The sequence below is a fragment of the Gigantopelta aegis genome, chromosome 3 (assembly GCF_016097555.1).
Source record: "Gigantopelta aegis isolate Gae_Host chromosome 3, Gae_host_genome, whole genome shotgun sequence".
Taxonomy (NCBI): domain Eukaryota; kingdom Metazoa; phylum Mollusca; class Gastropoda; order Neomphalida; family Peltospiridae; genus Gigantopelta; species Gigantopelta aegis.
In genome coordinates this window covers 91,554,029-91,572,030 of record NC_054701.1, presented here as the reverse complement: position 1 = coordinate 91,572,030, position 18,002 = coordinate 91,554,029, and the positions used below count along the sequence as shown (strand labels likewise).

At 37.1% G+C, this 18,002-nt stretch overlaps 1 protein-coding gene and 1 long non-coding RNA gene across 6 annotated transcripts in view; one reads left to right on the top strand and one right to left on the bottom strand.

The window, feature by feature from the left end:
• Positions 1 to 12,178, bottom strand: part of LOC121369335 — a 28,648-nt gene extending 16,470 nt beyond the window's left edge. For 2 of the 3 annotated variants that reach the window (XR_005957605.1, XR_005957604.1), the window contains exon 1: positions 4,195 to 4,430. This is a non-coding gene — a long non-coding RNA (uncharacterized LOC121369335). Of the gene's footprint in view, positions 1 to 4,194; positions 4,431 to 12,047 lie in introns of those variants that run through there. The other variant, XR_005957607.1, reaches the window with a different exon arrangement.
• LOC121369334 (unconventional myosin-XVIIIa-like) overlaps positions 1 to 18,002 on the top strand; it is a 115,744-nt gene that overhangs the window by 20,811 nt on the left and 76,931 nt on the right. Inside the window, exon 1 of one of the 3 annotated variants that reach the window (XM_041494325.1) lies at positions 13,695 to 16,974. The exons of the other annotated variants lie outside the window; for them this stretch is intronic. Coding sequence (XP_041350259.1) covers positions 15,316 to 16,974 — 1,659 coding nt within the window. The 5' untranslated portion in view covers positions 13,695 to 15,315. Of the gene's footprint in view, positions 1 to 13,694; positions 16,975 to 18,002 lie in introns of those variants that run through there. 3 annotated transcript variants of the gene reach the window in all.

Sequence of the window (18,002 nt, the reverse complement as noted above, 5' to 3'; positions counted from 1 at the left end):
GCAACAATTATATATTATTTTTAATACAAAATAAACCACCATTGTCAAAGTGTTGAAATAACTGTATTATGGTTTGTACATAAATTAACCCACGTTCTGAAATAATAATCAGAGTGTTTTCTTGGTTAATTGTTCTTTTCTTTCCATGGCCTGGACCTGTGGTTCCTGATTGGCAGGTGTATATTTAGACAGTCCCCAGACACTGTGTCTAGACACACTAAAAAGACGTGCCTCTTTTATTAAGATCACAGGGTATTGTGTAATAACCGCATGGATATCCCTCAAATCGTAATGGACTTATAAGTCTTCCTGCTTTATTATTGTAAGTAATTCTGTAAAACCTTTGATTAAGTAGACTTTCCCATCTAAAATCACAAAACTGACCAATTACGTAGTCCCAAAGAAAAGAAAATGATCACTTGGGTATCATGAGTGGTCGTTTTTGCTCGAACGTAGCATACAAATAGGCCTAATAATATGCATTTTTTTCTTTGGTTTTTTAAAAAAGAAAAATACTATAACTCCATTTTGTTCTATTGATGCAAATTGAAATATATTTAGTTAAATAGTTTATTATACTATCATGTCATTTATGTTGTTTTACAAGTCAGGTTGATGAAAGCGAAGCGCCTTGTCGTAAATTAGAGTGTTTGTTTACACTGTGCTTAGAGGAGATGGACGGAGCTGACGTCACTTCGCCCCAAGCTATACCACCGGACATCACAAAAACAAAACAAAATGGCTGCCCCCAGTTAGCAGGAATAATCATGTTTTTTTATTAACTCTAAAATTGGGCGTTTTTAATTTGTTAAAGTGTCAGTATGTGTTGGTGGTCCGGGTATGCATCTTTCCAACACATAAGGCTCTTGTTTGAGTTGACCCCACCTTTAACATCGAAACCCATGAAAGCAAAAACCCATAAAAATTCCAGTTATGACATCGGTGTCACTTGAAAAGTTACCCTTTTAAATTGCTTGCACATGCCAACAAACATAACTGTATGCCATAAACCTTTTGTTCAGTGTCAATTGTTTCCTAGCATTATGTAATGCCATAAAGTATTTACTTCAAGTGTAAGGAAAGCTGGGATACCAATTTACACACTTACCTGCACACACACATGTAATGGTGTAAAGGTCTGACGTCTGGTAATATGAATGTAATGTAATGTAATATAAAGTATGCATGGAGAATGGGACTAATAACTTACCTGTATGCACTAATCGAACTGCAGGTAGACAGGTCACAAATGAGCTGTGTCAATTGGCAGTCATCTGGCAAATACGGACAAATTATTCGTTTTATGCATGATGAAGTGTTATGTGACTCTGTTAATCATGCCTTTAGACTATGTTATTTTAAATTAGATAATTAATCAAACTTTTTACTTTCAATCAGCAATCCGCTAAATTGCCATCTGATATTGCGAACTCTGTTGCCCTTTTCTAGGTTTGTAGTCAATCAGAGTCAAGCAAGACTAAATATTTATTACAGTCATACAGACTGAACTGTTTTGGGATTGGCCAACAGACAAGAGCTCTCCTTACAAGACATCTCTTTACAAGACCTCAACCTACATTTGACAAAGTTTGTTTTGTTTAATCACACCACCAGATCACATCGGTTATTGGATGTCAAACATTTGGTAATTCTGACTCGTAGTCATCACAGGAAACCCACTACATTTTTCCTAATACAGCAAGGGAAAGCACATACCACGGCCTTTGACCAGTTGTAGTGCACTGGTTGGAATGAGAAAAAATCCCAATCAGTTGAATGGATCCACCGATGTGGTTCAGTCCTGCGACGCAAGCACTTCAAGCGAGCACTGAACCGACTGCTAAATCCTGCACCCTACATTTTACAAATACATATTAAAAAAAACCCAAAACTATATGACTCCTGCACCCTACATTTTACAAATACATATTAAAAAACCCCCAAAACTATATGAATCCTGCACCCTACATTTTACAAATACATATTAAAAAAACCCCAAAACTATATGAATCCTGCACCCTACATTTTACAAATACATATTAAAAAACCCCAAAACTATATGACTCCTGCACCCTACATTTTACAAATACATATTAAAACCCCCAAATGATATGACCCCCAAAATGACTCCTGCACCCTACATTTTACAGATACATATTAAAAAACCCCAAAACGATATGACTCCTGCACCCTACCCTACATTTTACAAATACCCTATTTTACAAAAATATTAAAACCCAAAACGATATGACTCCTGCACCCTACATTTTACAGATACATATTAAAATTAAAAATATGACCCCCTACAAAAATACATATTAAAACCCCCAAAACGATATGACTCCTGCACCCTACATTTTACAGATACATATTAAAAAAACCCCAAAACGATATGACTCCTGCACCCTACATTTTACAAATACATATTAAAAAACCCCAAAACGATATGACTCCTGCACCCTACATTTTACAAATACATATTAAAAACCCCCAAAACGATATGACTCCTGCACCCTACATTTTACAAATACATATTAAAAACCCCCAAAACGATATGACTCCTGCACCCTACATTTTACAAATACATATTAAAAAACCCCAAAACTATATGACTCCTGCACCCTACATTTTACAAATACATATTAAAAAAAAACTATATGACTCCTGCACCCTACATTTTACAAATACATATTAAAAACCCCCAAAACTATATGACTCCTGCACCCTACATTTTACAAATGACTCCTGCACCCTACATTTTACAAATACATATTAAAAAACCCCAAAACTATATGACTCCTGCACCCTACATTTTACAAATACATATTAAAAACCCCCAAAACTATATGACTCCTGCACCCTACATTTTACAAATACATATTAAAACCCCCCAAAACGATATGAATCCTGCACCCTACATTTTACAAATACATATTAAAAACCCCCAAAACGATATGACAGTTAAAAAGGTAAAGTTTATTTCATTTAACAAGACCACTAGAGCACATTGATTAATTAATAATCGGCTATTGGATTTCAAACATTTGATAATTCTGTCTTCATAGTCTTCAGAGGAAACCCGTTACATTTTTCCATTAGCAGGAACTAAAGTGTCTTTCCCACATATAGAACACTAGTGATTTCCCTAGAAATTTGGCAAAGCATGGCAGACCAATTACTTTTGGAACATTTTCACCATTTTTGGGGCACTTGTTTTTCATTAAAAATACACAAAAATTAATTGAAATAAACATTAATGCAATTTATGTGCTTGCTTTAATAAATGAATAGCAAAAGATATAAAAGGCATATTTTATTAATTAATAATACCTTTTTGGGTGTTTTATAAAGGCAATTTTAGAATTAATTATTGAAAAAGGCTTTATTTAATCTCAGGGCAGCATGGTGCTGATTAAGGCAAGATGGCCCTAGACTATTGAGGCATGGTGCTGCACCATGCTAAAACAAGCTAGGGAAAACACTAGAACACACATATCATGGCCTTTGATCAGTATAACAGAACTTAACCTAAATTATTCCATATTTTTATCAGAAGAAATAGAAAAGTTAAGAGGGTGAAATTATTATATTAGTTACAAAGAACATGAATAGAATAGGGCAACGTCATATGGTAAGTGGTTAATCTCACAATGTTGTCTATTTAATAATGAAGTCCTGGCTTGGACCCTAAGATTTGGATCACCAAATAATAGTGTTGCATTTAAGAATATGATTTTGTATAAATTGAACAAAGCATCTTTAAATCTTTAAATGGTGCCCACAAAATAATAAAATCATGTTTGGCATTGGTGGGGGGGGGGGGGGGGGGGGATGGATACCTTCTACTTATTACTAAATTCACTTCCCAAAGAAAAACAATAGCTATTGGGTGTCCAGCTAATATTGTGAAAGACGTGTTTTTATCCCGCCCTATAACAATTGCCTTCACAAACTTACCTCATCACTATTTGCCATTGCTTGTTACACTTCAGGACAGGTTTTCACAGTTTTAAATAAGCAATCTTGGAAGGAATCAGAAAGAAAAAAACCTATTTACTGAGGCACACCTTACTTCTGAAAAAACAATCAATCTTCATGTTGTACCTTACAACATCATTCCATTGGTTCTCAAGGGTTAAAATGTTTATCTGACTTCAGAAATAAGCTTTAACCAAATTTAAGCCATATGCATACCTGTAACCCTGTCCATATCAACAGTAAGGCACTATTCATTACACAGCCAGCATTGTGGATTTATATTTTATGTCTGACCGAAGTGGATATGAGGACGGACAAAAGCACTTGCAGATGTTTTAAGAGATATGAAAATCTTGTCTGTCATTTCCATATTGTGTCATTCTGTGTGAGCCTTGTCAAGATTTATGGCTCATATAGTTCTGTATGTGGGTCATAGTTTTGCCTGCTGTCATGAGGCAGTTGTCATGACTGACAAATACAGGTCAGTCTGTTTAGACAGGAATGTTGCATCGGTTGTGTAACTTTCTCAGTCTGTAAGAATGTGCTGTCACTTTAAAGCCAGCAGTCAGTCTGTACACTGACATATACTCAACACAATTAATTAAGAGCTAGTACGTATTTTTGATGTACCAGCCTCGGTGGTGTTGTGGTTAAGCCATCAGACATAAGGCTGATATATACTGGGTTTCTCATCCCGGTACTGGCTCCCATCCAGAGCTCATTTTAACAACTCTTATGGATAGGTGTAAGACCAGTACACCGACTTGGCTTTCACTAGGCACTAACAACTAACGACTGTCCAGATAGCTGAGGTGTGTGCCCAGGACAGCATGCTTGAATCTTAATTGGATATAAGCACCAACAAAAATTTAAATGAAAATGAAATTTAAAGTTTTTCTTTAGATATTGTAAAAAAAGAGTACAGCTTCTTCTGTTGTAAGGTGTTGACATTGTGGCATGTTCTAAAACTTAATGATTTTAACAACAATATGACAAGTATTGTTTCAAACCAACATGTAGCAAATTCTTGCTAAATGCACAGTTTTGCAAAAAATGTACATGTATTATGGGTCAAAGTTTACTGGAAAATGTTTTTTTTAGAAAACATATGATCAAAACTTGCTGAAATAATGTCACTAGCAAAGAATTACCAAAGGTCTACTGGCCCATAATTAATGTTGTTGAGTATATCTGAGAGAATGAGAGAGCTGGTTTACCATGGTGTGTGTGTGTGTGTGTGTGTGTGTGTGTGTGTGTGTGTGTGTGTGTGTGTGTGTGTGTGTGTGTGTGTGTGTGTGTTTATTGGCCCATAATTAATGTTGTTGAGTATATCTGAGAGAATGAGAGAGCTGGTTTACCATGGTGTGTGTGTGTGTGTGTGTGTGTGTGTGTGTGTGTGTGTGTGTGTTTATTGGCCCATAATTAATGTTGAGTATATCTGAGAGAATGAGAGAGCTGGTTTACCATGGAGTGTGTGTGTGTGTGTGTGTGTGTGTGTGTGTGTGTGTGTGTGTGTGTGTGTGTGTGTGTGTGTTTATTGGCCCATAATTAATGTTGTTGAGTATATCTGAGAGAATGAGAGAGCTGGTTTACCATGGAGTGTGTGTGTGTGTGTGTGTGTGTGTGTGTGTGTGTGTGTGTGTTGGCCCATAATTAATGTTGTTGAGTATATCTGAGAGAATGAGAGAGCTGGTTTACCATGGAGTGTGTGTGTGTGTGTGTGTGTGTGTGTGTGTGTGTGTGTGTGTGTGTGTGTGTGTGTGTGTTTATTGGCCCATAATTAATGTTGAGTATATCTGAGAGAATGAGAGAGCTGGTTTACCATGGTGTGTGTGTGTGTGTGTGTGTGTGTGTGTTTATTGGCCCATAATTAATGTTGTTGAGTATATCTGAGAGAATGAGAGAGCTGGTTTACCATGGTGTGTGTGTGTGTATGTTTATTGGCCCATAATTAATGTTGTTGAGTATATATGAGAGAATGAGAGCTGGTTTACCATGGTGTGTGTGTGTGTGTGTGTGTGTGTGTGTGTGTGTGTGTGTGTTTATTGGCCCATAATTAATGTTGTTGAGTATATCTGAGAGAATGAGAGAGCTGGTTTACCATGGTGTGTGTGTGTGTGTGTGTTTATTGGCCCATAATTAATGTTGTTGAGTATATCTGAGAGAATGAGAGAGCTGGTTTACCATGGTGTGTGTGTGTGTGTGTGTGTGGCCCATAATTAATGTTGTTGAGTATATCTGAGAGAATGAGAGAGCTGGTTTACCATGGTGTGTGTGTGTGTTGGCCCATAATTAATGTTGTTGAGTATATCTGAGAGAATGAGAGAGCTGGTTTACCATGGTGTGTGTGTGTGTGTGTGTGTGTGTGTGTGTGTGTGTGTGTGTGTGTGTGTGTGTGTGTGTGTGTGTTTATTGGCCCATAATTAATGTTGAGTATATATGAGAGAGTGAGAGAGCTGGTTTACTATGATATGTGTGTCTGTGTGTCTCTGTGTGTGTGTTTATTGGCCCATAATTAATGTTGTTGAGTATATCTGAGAGAATGAGAGAGCTGGTTTACCATGGTAGGTGTGTGTGTGTGTGTGTGTGTTTATTGGCCCATAATTAATGTTGTTGAGTATATATGTGAGAGAGCTGGTTTACTATGGTGTGTGTGTGTGTGTCTCTGTGTGTGTGTGTGTATGTGTGTCTGTGTGTGTGTGTGTGTGTGTGTGTTTATTGGCCCATAATTAATGTTGTTGAGTATATATGAGAGAGAGCTGGTTTACTATGGTGTGTGTGTCTGTGTCTCTCTGTGTGTGTATATGTGTGTCTGTCTGTGTGTGTGTATGTGTGTGTGTGTGTGTGTGTGTGTGTGTTTATGATATTTGGTAACAGAAATGTTTTGGAATCTTTTAAATTCCATCCAGAATTAATTGTAAAGTTTTTAAAACACTTTGATTTCTATACAAAGTTTTAAAATGTACTTACCTTGATTTTATGTATTGTATTATACTTTTCCCCCACAGCTCCTTACACTGGTTTTACATAAATATATATAAATAATATTTTCATATACTTGCAATTTGTGACACCCAATAGCCGATGTGTATTTTTGTGCTGGGGTGTCGCTAAACATTTATTCATTCATTCTGTGTGTGTGTGTCTACTGGATGTTAATTACTTCGGTTGGGTATATATGAGAGTGAGAGAGCTGGTTTACTGGGGTGTTTGTGTTTGTACGTAATCTGGAGTAGGTGACATGCAGGCAGGTCGTCATGACTGGCAGCTCCTTTCACCTGGAGAAGTTATTATGTCCTTTGGGTCTTCATTATTTAAAGACAGACCACCCTAGTTATTATGTCATTTGGGTGTTCATTATTTAAAGACAGACTCCCTAGTTATTATGTTCTTCATAGCTTGCTCATTTAAAGACAGACTCCCTAGTTATTATGTCCTTTGAGTCTTCATTATTTACAGACAGACTCCCTAGTTATTATGTCCTTTGAGTCATCATTATTTACAGACAGACTCCCTAGTTTTTATGTTTTGGGTCTTCATTATTTACAGACAGACTTCCTAGTTATTATGTTCTTCATAGCTTGCTCATTTAAATCAGAGTCCAAATTATTATGCCCTTCATATGACACTAATTTAAAAATGGTCTCCATCAAGGATTTTATGTGTTAAAATTCATGGCTTTTGTTATGCATTTCCCTCTTTTCAACATTTTCAGATAATTGGTTAACACTGTTGTATCTTGTTGAATGTCTTAAAAACAGTTACTGGCCAATACAATTTGCATATATTACCTACATTTCAATATTTTTAAACAGAAAATATTAAAATTTCATAGAACTGGCTAACGTCTAAAGTATTTCATAAATATAAGTTGTACAGATGTACAATAGGTAAAATAATATATGAGATTTGTTTTCCCATTAATGTCTCTGGCAGTATGTTTGAAATGTGTTTGAAGTTGTAAAATGCGTGTGATTACTGTAAGCTAAAATTCCTGGTAGAGACCTGCAGCGGTTTGTGGCAAACAACTAAATATTAGAAGATGTAGAATGTCAACACGTAACTAACTGGCTCTTTGTGCAGCGCCGTGCGTGTCACTTGGGCCTGTGTCCTTCATTAGCATCAAAGTGCACCTAGCTATGTCAGATGTGCAGCTGGTCCATCTTCTCCACAATAGATCTTCATACTGTTGTTTCTGATAAGTACTGAGTTTTCTTGCTGCATTATGTACAGACTGTAGGGACACGTCTAGCTAATGATCTGTGATATCGGCCACTTACCAATCAGGCAGGTCTGACTTTCTCATTAATTATAATATATATATACAGGTTGAATTTATTCTCATTAATTATAATATACGTGTTGAATTTGTTATATCCATCCATCTATCCATCCATCCATACCCACCCACCTATCCATTAAATTGAATTATTCACGGGCGGGATTTTCTCTCAGTCGGTTGAGTACTCACCTCAGTGGATCCATTCAACTGATTGGGTTTTTCTCATTCCAACAAGTGCACCACAACTGGTCAAAGGCCATGGTATGTGCTTTTCTGTCTGTGGGAAAACATAGCAGGTTTCCTCTGATGACTACGAGTGAGAATTACCAAATGTTTGACATCCAATAGCTAATGATTAATTAATTGATGTGCTCTAGTGCTGTCGTTAAACAAAACTTTAACCATCCATCCATCCATCCCCATCTATTCATCCATCCATCTACCAACACGTCCATCCATCCATCTACCAACACATCCATCCATCTATCCATTCATCCATCCATCCATCCATCCATGCATAATTGCCCATTCATCCATCTATCCATCCATCCATCCATGCATAATTGCCCGTTCATCCATCCATCCATCCATCCATGCATAATTGCCCATTCATCCATCCATCCATCCATCCATCCATCCATCCATGCATAATTGCCCATTCATCCATCCATCCATCCATCCATGCATCCATGCATAATTGCCCATTCATTCATCCATCCATCCATCCATCCATCCATCCATGCATAATTGCTCATTCATCCATCCATGCATAATTGCCCATTCATCCATCCATCCATCCATGCATAATTGCCCATTCATCCATCCATCCATCCATCCATGCATAATTGCCCATTCATCCATCCATCCATCCATCCATCCATGCATAATTGCTCATCCATCCATCCATCCATCCATCCATGCATAATTGCCCATTCATCCATCCATCCATCCATCCATCCATCCATCCATCCATCCATGCATAATTGCTCATTCATCCATCCATTCATCCATCCATGCATAATTGCCCATTCATCCATCCATCCATCCATCCATCCATGCATAATTGCCCATTCATCCATCCATTCATCCATCCATGCATAATTGCCCATTCATCCATCTATGCATAATTGCCCATTCATCCATCCATCCATCCATCCATGCATAATTGCCCATTCATCCATCCATCCATCCATGCATAATTGCCCATTCATCCATCCATCCATCCATCCATCCATGCATAATTGCCCATTCATCCATCCATCCATCCATTCCATCCATCCATCCATCCATTCCATCCATCCATCCATCCATTCCATCCATACATCCATCCATCCATGCATACTTTATTCATCCATATATACCCATCCATCCATCCATCCATCCATCCATCCACCCAGCCACTGATCCCCCTACCCTCCCACATACATGTATAATATTTGCCACTTGTCTAAATTGTTCTTACACAGAGTAACATGGAAGATAATTATTTCAAAGTACTGAAGACATGTTTGTGTTTGTTGGGGGGTGGGGTGAGAGTATATTCCAAAATCAGATAGATATATTGTATACACCATGTTAATTTTTTATTTTTTTATTAATTAGAAAACTTACACAAATAATTTAAAATCTATGAAAAGATTATGAATTGTATGTATTTCCACTTGTACTGACTTAAAGTAAAAATTTGGCTTTGAGATATTTTCCAGATACAAATTATTGGAATATAAATTGGATTTAATACTGATTATGTACTAAATACATAGCTTTTGCAACATATGTATTTATTACAAAGCATTTATGCAGTGATTTAAGATTAGGCAGAAATGTGTGGTGTAATTGGTATGACTTGTGTGTGGGATTAATTCCTGTCATTGCTTAATAATCCACCATAATGCTTCAGGTTAATAAACTGAACAAATGTACACTTTGGTTTGGTGGATTTGTTCAGGTTCATCGGGGTACAGTATGAATAAGAAACAAATGTACAAGCTGTGTGAAGTGACAAACCCATTGACACAAACGTTTACCATGTTAACGATAACGATAATATAAATTGCCAATGTAAAATAATGTCCTTAGATGGATCACTGCCTGATGACATAATTATTACGTTCATGCAGAAATGTCTTTATACTGTAAAAGTTGTAATTAAAATTTAATTATTTTCAACTTGAATATTTTATATATGTCTAAAAAATGTGTATTTCTTTTGAGACAGAGTATTTTATTTTATTATAACCCAATAAACCTACCTTACTGAACTTCTCGAGGTGTTAACATTACATGTAGAATTGATGTACCAAAAATGTCAAACTCCGGAGTTAGTGGATTTGAAGAAAATGTTTTTTATCGAAATGACTCCATGGACAGTTTGATATGCTGTGAAACATGCTTGTGTTTTTCATCTGCTGTCATTTTCTACATGTATCTTGAGTTCCCACACAGGTTTGTTTACCTACATATATTTATATTTACTTGTTGCTCCCTGACAGTTGTGAAATATTGATGTATCAGCCTCATTATTTATTTAAAATGAATATATATATAGGCATTAATGACTGGCACTATTGAGACAGAGTGTACACAGGCAAAACAAAACATTCTATTTGAAATCCATCTGACTTAGATATCAAATTTACATACTGTTTTCTTTATCACTGTATGATTGACTGAGCATAACATTTAATGTGTTTTGAAGTGGTCTCAACATTTCTGTTACTTCATATTTTCATGCTCATTTCCACTTAAGCTTCATGCATGCTCTCTCTCCTTTACACATACCTCGACTCACTTAGCTGTTTAAGAAGGGGGTTAATGGTTTAGTTGGTGTTGTGGCCTTTCGAGTGAGTTGTTAAAACTAAGTCATTTTGGTTTGGAGGTAGTACTAGTACTGAGATGTAAACTCTGCAACTACTATTGTCTTAAGGCCAATCACTCAACAACTGCACAGCCAAGACATGGTCACAACCAAGACATGTTCACAACTAAGACTAGTCTCCAACCAAGACTTATCTCCCACCAAGTGCAGTCCAAAACTAAGATCAGTCCACAACCAAGACAATCCAACCAAGACCATTCCGCAACCAAGATCAGTCCACAATCAAGACCAGTCCTTGACAAAGATTAGTCCAACCAAGACCAATCTGCATCCAAGACCAATCCAAGACCAGTCCAACCAAGACCAATCCAACCAAGACCAATCCATCCAAGACCAGTCTAACCAAGACCAGTCCATCCAAGACCAGTCTGCATCCAAGACCAGTCCTTGACAAAGACTAATCCAACCAAGACCAGTCTGCATCCAACACCAGTCTTTGATAAAGACCAGTCTGCATCCAAGACCAATCCAAGACCCGTCTGGCAGGTCTCAACAGAATGTGTCCACCACCTAGATGTAATCTGTGCATGTCACTGGTTAAGCCAATATAGATGATCCATCATGTTGAGTCATCAAGGGTCATTGTTCTCCACTCTTTATTGCTCATATAACTTATGGGCTGTACAATTACACTGATTCTGGCTTAGCAGCATTTGAGCTACAGAAATATCTCTAACTTCAGAAAACAAGGGTTAGATTTGTTGCTTAAGGAAAACTGCAGAATTTAAATAATTTAAAACAGTTTTTACTTCTTCTTTTTTCTTGCTATAGGAAAACTGCAGAAGTTAAATAATTTAAAGCAGTTTTTACATTCAATTTTTTTTCCATCCAATATACCTTGCTTGAAAAAAAGACACACCCCCTCAAACAAGACATTGAAACAAATGTAAAGATGAAAATGATTCTTACCAGTACTTGTTTGTGTTGTAGCTAGTGGCTAACTGGCAGATCATCAGCAAGTGCGACGATAAGTTAAATGGGTTGTGTTTTGAAGAAACAAATGTTAATTATTTCAGTGTCATCCAAAAGTTGTGGACATTCCCCCTAATCTCAGCACGGACCTGATTAGTGCACACATCATAATCAATCAGGTGGAGACAACTTCGCATGCTAAAAGAAACAAGCATTGTTCCCGCCTCCCCTGTGCCCATGTACCTGTGGTTAGATTTATTTGTGACAGACGTGTAATTTTTACCTGTCGTTATTACCTGGCTGTGAGACTTGGTCTGAAACCGATACCTGCACTGACTGACCTAGGGAGCTGGCCAAACAACACTGCAAAGTTACACTTTACACAGTGACAGCATCTTCTTGATTTCAGTCAGGCTTATTTCTGCAGCCGATATCAAATGATTGAATGTACAAGCTTTCTCTATGGATATATGTAACAGAAGTTATATTATCTTGTAATATACATGACAGGAGAAAACCATCCTACACATGAGAGTGTTCAGTGCTGGATTCATTTTAAAATGTTTGGTTGTTAATTGTTTGATACAGTGGAGTTTTTAGATGAGATGGATACAAGATTGATGGGATATGATGGTTTAAACACAAGTGATGGATTACACAAGGTTTTTCTAGTGTTTCTATTTAATACAGGATTGAAAAACAAATCAGAATAGAACAGGTGTGTGACTGGACACAAACAGGATTACAGATTGTGTGCTTCTTTCTTTAAAAAAACCCCTGATTATTTCTTCACCTGCATACCGATTATCTCCAGATACCCTGATGTTTTATTTGCTCACAAATTTATTCTCAGATAATGCACGATTAACATACTCTTGTCTTGTAATGATACATTTATATAACATACAGTGTCTTGTAATAACAGGTGTTGTTTTGTATATGTAACTTCAAACACAAGTATTTTGGAAACTGTGTTTTTCACTGTGCTGAACACAGTCTTATAAAGTGATATCCTCATGGACACAATTCACCAGCATATCTGTACATAATGGTTCTCAAAACTGTCACTGGACACTTAAAAACCAGTTGAAAGATGGAATTATTTATAGACCACTTTTCTCTCACACCCACAATGAATTTATTACCTTTGTGTCACTTTAAACATATTTCAATGTTCAGCTCGAGTTGACCTCGATTTGGTCAGTCAGTGGTGAAAAGCGATAGCTTGGATTTAAGTAAATCACAGTTTGAAAGTCATCACGACATTTATTGGCCAATTTCTGATAAAAGGATTATATTTTTGTTGAAAAGGTTACTGTTCATTACAAAAGGTATTTCTAGGGATGACACAACATTTTTGAAAAAGGAACAAATGGATGCATATTTATTTCTGTGCAATAAATACCATTTAGAGTTTATTTAAAGCTATATTTCTGGCATTAGAAAAAATAGTAGACTTTCATAAAATATTTTTTGTAATATCATCTAGTTTTTAAAACAAAGTGAATGCATATTTATTTATGTAAAAGAATTGACGTTAAAAGTTTGTTTATTGGTCTATTTCTGCCATTTGAGAAACAAACAGACTTGACTTTTGAGTAAAAGAAAAGTGAACTTTAAATTTCACTGTTTGGAGGCATGTGAACACAGCTAGATTCCACTCGGGAGTTTTATCACCGACAGTGGAAACGACGTCCCACATTATATTTACTGACACATTTCTCGCAAACAGTTTTCTCATCATCCGAACTTGTGTTGGGATTAATTCTGTGTACCTTCGGCTTGTTGCAAGACCTGACAAAGAGTGATCTCTTTAACGGCACAGCCGTCTCCCCCACTTGGCTTTGCCGCCCCAACTTTAAGGTGAAGTGTGACGTGACGGACACACATTTATTAAGTGTCACAGTCTATCAAAGACTGTGTGATGGTAGATTAGCACAGTGTACGTCTGGGCTCCGTGTTGGAGGGTGTTTATTTGTGCCAGGACTGGCCTGATCTGATTACCGGATAACATTCCACCGGGCCCTCCGTGCAGACTTTTTACCTTTGTCATCTACAGGTATGGCAGTTTACATCTGTTGGTAAACAACAATTTTTCCCACATCAAAGCTGCATGTTTCTGAGATTGTACATGTCTTGGTTAAGGTTTAATGAGGAAAGAACATTTTCTGAAACTTGATGAGATTCAAAATGTACTTTAATGTCAGTTATTTTGAACATTTGGGTATTGAAGAGAATAACTAGAGAGAGCAGTGTTTGACTTAGTTTTTGAAGGAAAACAACTACTACTGTGTGCAGTGAAATATGACTTCCAGCCACAGTGTTTGATTTTTCATTGATCTGGACATCTCGTAAAATCTTCTGTTGTAACAATGCAATAAGTATGTGCAGTATATTGTCATATCAGTGTGTTGATGAAAATATAATCATGATGCATTTTTCATCACACAATAAACACTGACACCCAATAGCTGAGGTGTATTTTTGTACTGGAGTGTCGTTAATCATTCATTCATTAAACCAAAGAGTATTCCATGCTAAGAAAGCCTGTTGTAAGTTATCAACAAGAGTTATTCTTGAAGAACGTTCCTTGTGGATTTAGTGATGTCATGTTCCCACCTGTAACTGAATACTGTGTTTGATCGTGTATTGTGTCATGTGGATTAATGTAGTGTTTTATCAATGGAAGCTGTGAAGCAAGCAGTGATGTGTTTAAGATAGCAATAGCCTGGGTTCCAGTGGTTGAACAGTGTGTACAGTCGCTCTTAAAAAGTGATATAACGATGTGCATTGAGGATATTAATGGAGGACTTATTCACGGATGTATTGTGTTCAGCATTCTGCCTTGAAGGATTTAATATTATCCTGCTGTTTTTTGGCAGGCCGTACATTATACCATGTAATTAGCTGAAGTGAGGTAATGAAGATTTATTCTACATGGAGAAACTTGTTTGTGGTGTTTGACATTCAGGTGGTGGTGACCGTGATTTAATTATTTGAAACAAAAAAACACGAAACTTCTGTCATATACTTGTGAAGGTATAATAAAATATGACCCAGAATCTAGTGTTTCACTGTGACAGAAATTAATCATCATGAAAGGTTTATCGTTACCTTAGTTGCCTTCTACGTGTTAAAAAAGTCTTTGTTAAACCAACAGTATTTTTAGGTTAGGTGTAGAGTTCTGACATGTTGTGATTTATGTAACATATACTTCACACAAAGACCAAATTAAAAGTGTAAACTTACTTGAATACATGTAATAATGACGAGTGATTTGCGGAAAATATTTGAGATGAGTGTTAACAACGACGTGTTTATAGACCCTGTTGATGCAGCTCCGGGGTTGCAGAAGGCACCCAGTGTGTGTTCAGCACCAAGCAGTGATGTGGCCTGTTCTAGACGGAGACGGTTTGAACGTGCAGTCAACAGAACAGGTCCCCCTCGCCTGGAGGATCTGCAGTTGGCAAAGCAAAGTATTGAAAAGACACCCCAAGCTTCCTCTAGTGGCGATATGGAGGTCTCAGCTAGTGGCAGTTTGGATGCTTCATATAGCAATGGACACCACCAGCCACACCACAATGAAGTTAAAAGAGATGGCAGTCAGAACAGCAGTTTATCTCAAGATTTCAAAGAAAATGGAAAGGATCATGTTGATGACAGAAGGACAAAAGCTCTACCTTCAACTTCACGTGTATCCTCTAATGGTTTGTCTGAAGACAACCATAATCACAAGTCTTGTAACCATAATAATGAAGTTCATCCAAAACCACTTCCTTCTCCAAGGTCTCCAACAAATCCCTGTTCAAATTTAGCACATAATACCAGTACACCAGACAAGAAACTGGGCTGTGAGTACTGCTCTCGACATCGCGTCAGCCATGTTGAAGTCCTCCACCCATACACTCCACCTCAGCGGATCCGACCTGTACAAAGAAGTGGAAGCATCGAGTCAGATCTTTCAGCTTCCGGGAAATCTCGGTCGTTGCGTCGCAGTGAGAGTGGAAGCTCCTGTAGTGTTAATTCTGACATTTCATCCTCAGCACATAGGAGAAGCTCAGGGAGTGGCAGGCGTAGTGTCCAGAATGGGGTAAATACAGACAGACCACCTTCCAGTGTGCATAGACGCAGCAGCCATCTTGGTTTGAACCCCAGTGATGCCTGTAGCTCGAAGAGAAATAGTTTTGGTGTTAGTAGAAGTAGTAGTCACAGTAATGTCAATTCAGTTAACTCAGACAGACAGGTTTCTAGGTGTAATAGTTACACTGATGTCAATTCTAAATCCCCCAGAAAACAGACAGGTGTCACCAGGACTGGTAGTCACAGTAGCATTGCTTCAGATGTTGGTGATGGTGCCACTCCCAGAAGGCGATCAGGTGTATTGCGTAGCAATAGTCATATTGGAAACAATACTGTTTCCACCGATAAACTTCCTCAGGGTAATGAAAGTAATAAGTTAAGTGATAAAACAAGGTCTAAAGTTAGACACAGTCAAAGTGATGTGGGACCTGATTCAGGGAAACGGAAGCCTGGAATTTCTCAACAGGCATGTGGTGAAGATGGACGTAATAATATTCCATTTTCTTCAAAAAGTGATAGAAAATATGGCTGTGAAAGTGACCGAACTGTAAAACGGAATAGCTTGGGTAAATTGGGAAGTGAATCTTCAGCAGAAGGTAAGCGTAGTGTTCATTCTAGTCACCGTGGGAAGGGAAGACTCGGTAGTACTGATACCTGTGAGGCGGGTCAACATGGAAGTAGCAGGGCTGGCAAGTCGAGGTTGAGACAGAGATCACACCGAGTTGGCAGGAAGTCAGTGTCGGTGTACGAGATGTCGGCCAGGGATTACGAAGTCTCACCTCACCGCAGTCTACTTGATCTGGATCAGGCGTTAAGTTCGCTGTCCAAAAACCAATCTTCACAGGTGTGTACAAACATACGTGAAATGTCAGAACTAGTATTTGTGTAAATAAATTATCTTTATAATTTACACGTAAATAAAATGTTGGGGTTGCCTTTACAGACCTATACAAAGAAGCAACATCCAGTACATGTGTACTAGTCTTGCCAGAAAGATTGAGTTTTATTTTGGTGAAATAAGGTGTTGTGGTTGTGTAGTGGCGGAAGGAAGTACTATAGTACTGTCGGAAATAGAATAAAAATGGTTTTCGTTGATTATTTCTTACATATTAAACTGACAAGTAAATATTTTATAAATATCTATTTAATGATAGTCTACCTAATTTAGCATTTACTTGTTTGGGCTCTCATTGATGTTCAAGGTGGTGTTTACTCTTGAAATTAAAAGAAAAATGTCAGTAAACAGGTGATTTGTGCACTTTATTGGAACAGACTATAATAAATTTTGGTCAACATGTGTCAATTTCATTGCTGTTACAATATGTGATGGACTGTTTCTGATGATGTTTTACCCCTATCCCTCTCCAAAACAAAATATGTGTAGTCATTTATAAGTAACTTACGAGCACAACTGTCAAGAACCATTCTGAGTGATCCATTATACCAGTATTAAAGGTGCCATCTCAATGTTGCACAATGACAGCTATTGCAATTTTTTTTTTTTATATATATATAAAATTTTGATTTAACATTTAAAGAAGATACCTTTAACAATATGCCCATCAATGATTATAGGAAATAATTTTATCTACTGGTAGAAAATACATTTTTATTGGAGAATCTTTATCACAAACAAATGCTCGCATATAACTATGATATAGCACCTTTAAATGGTTGCAAGACTGTGTAAATTTCTAATATACTTATATTGAATTTATATTCAATAAATATGCTTGTCATAATTAATAATTTATGCTGCAATTCAAAATAATCAGTTAACTTGCAGTTTTAAATTAAAAGTTTGTTTAAGGGTAAATAAAATTGACACATATCATCAAAATGTGTTATAGTCTGTTCCAATAAAGGTCACAA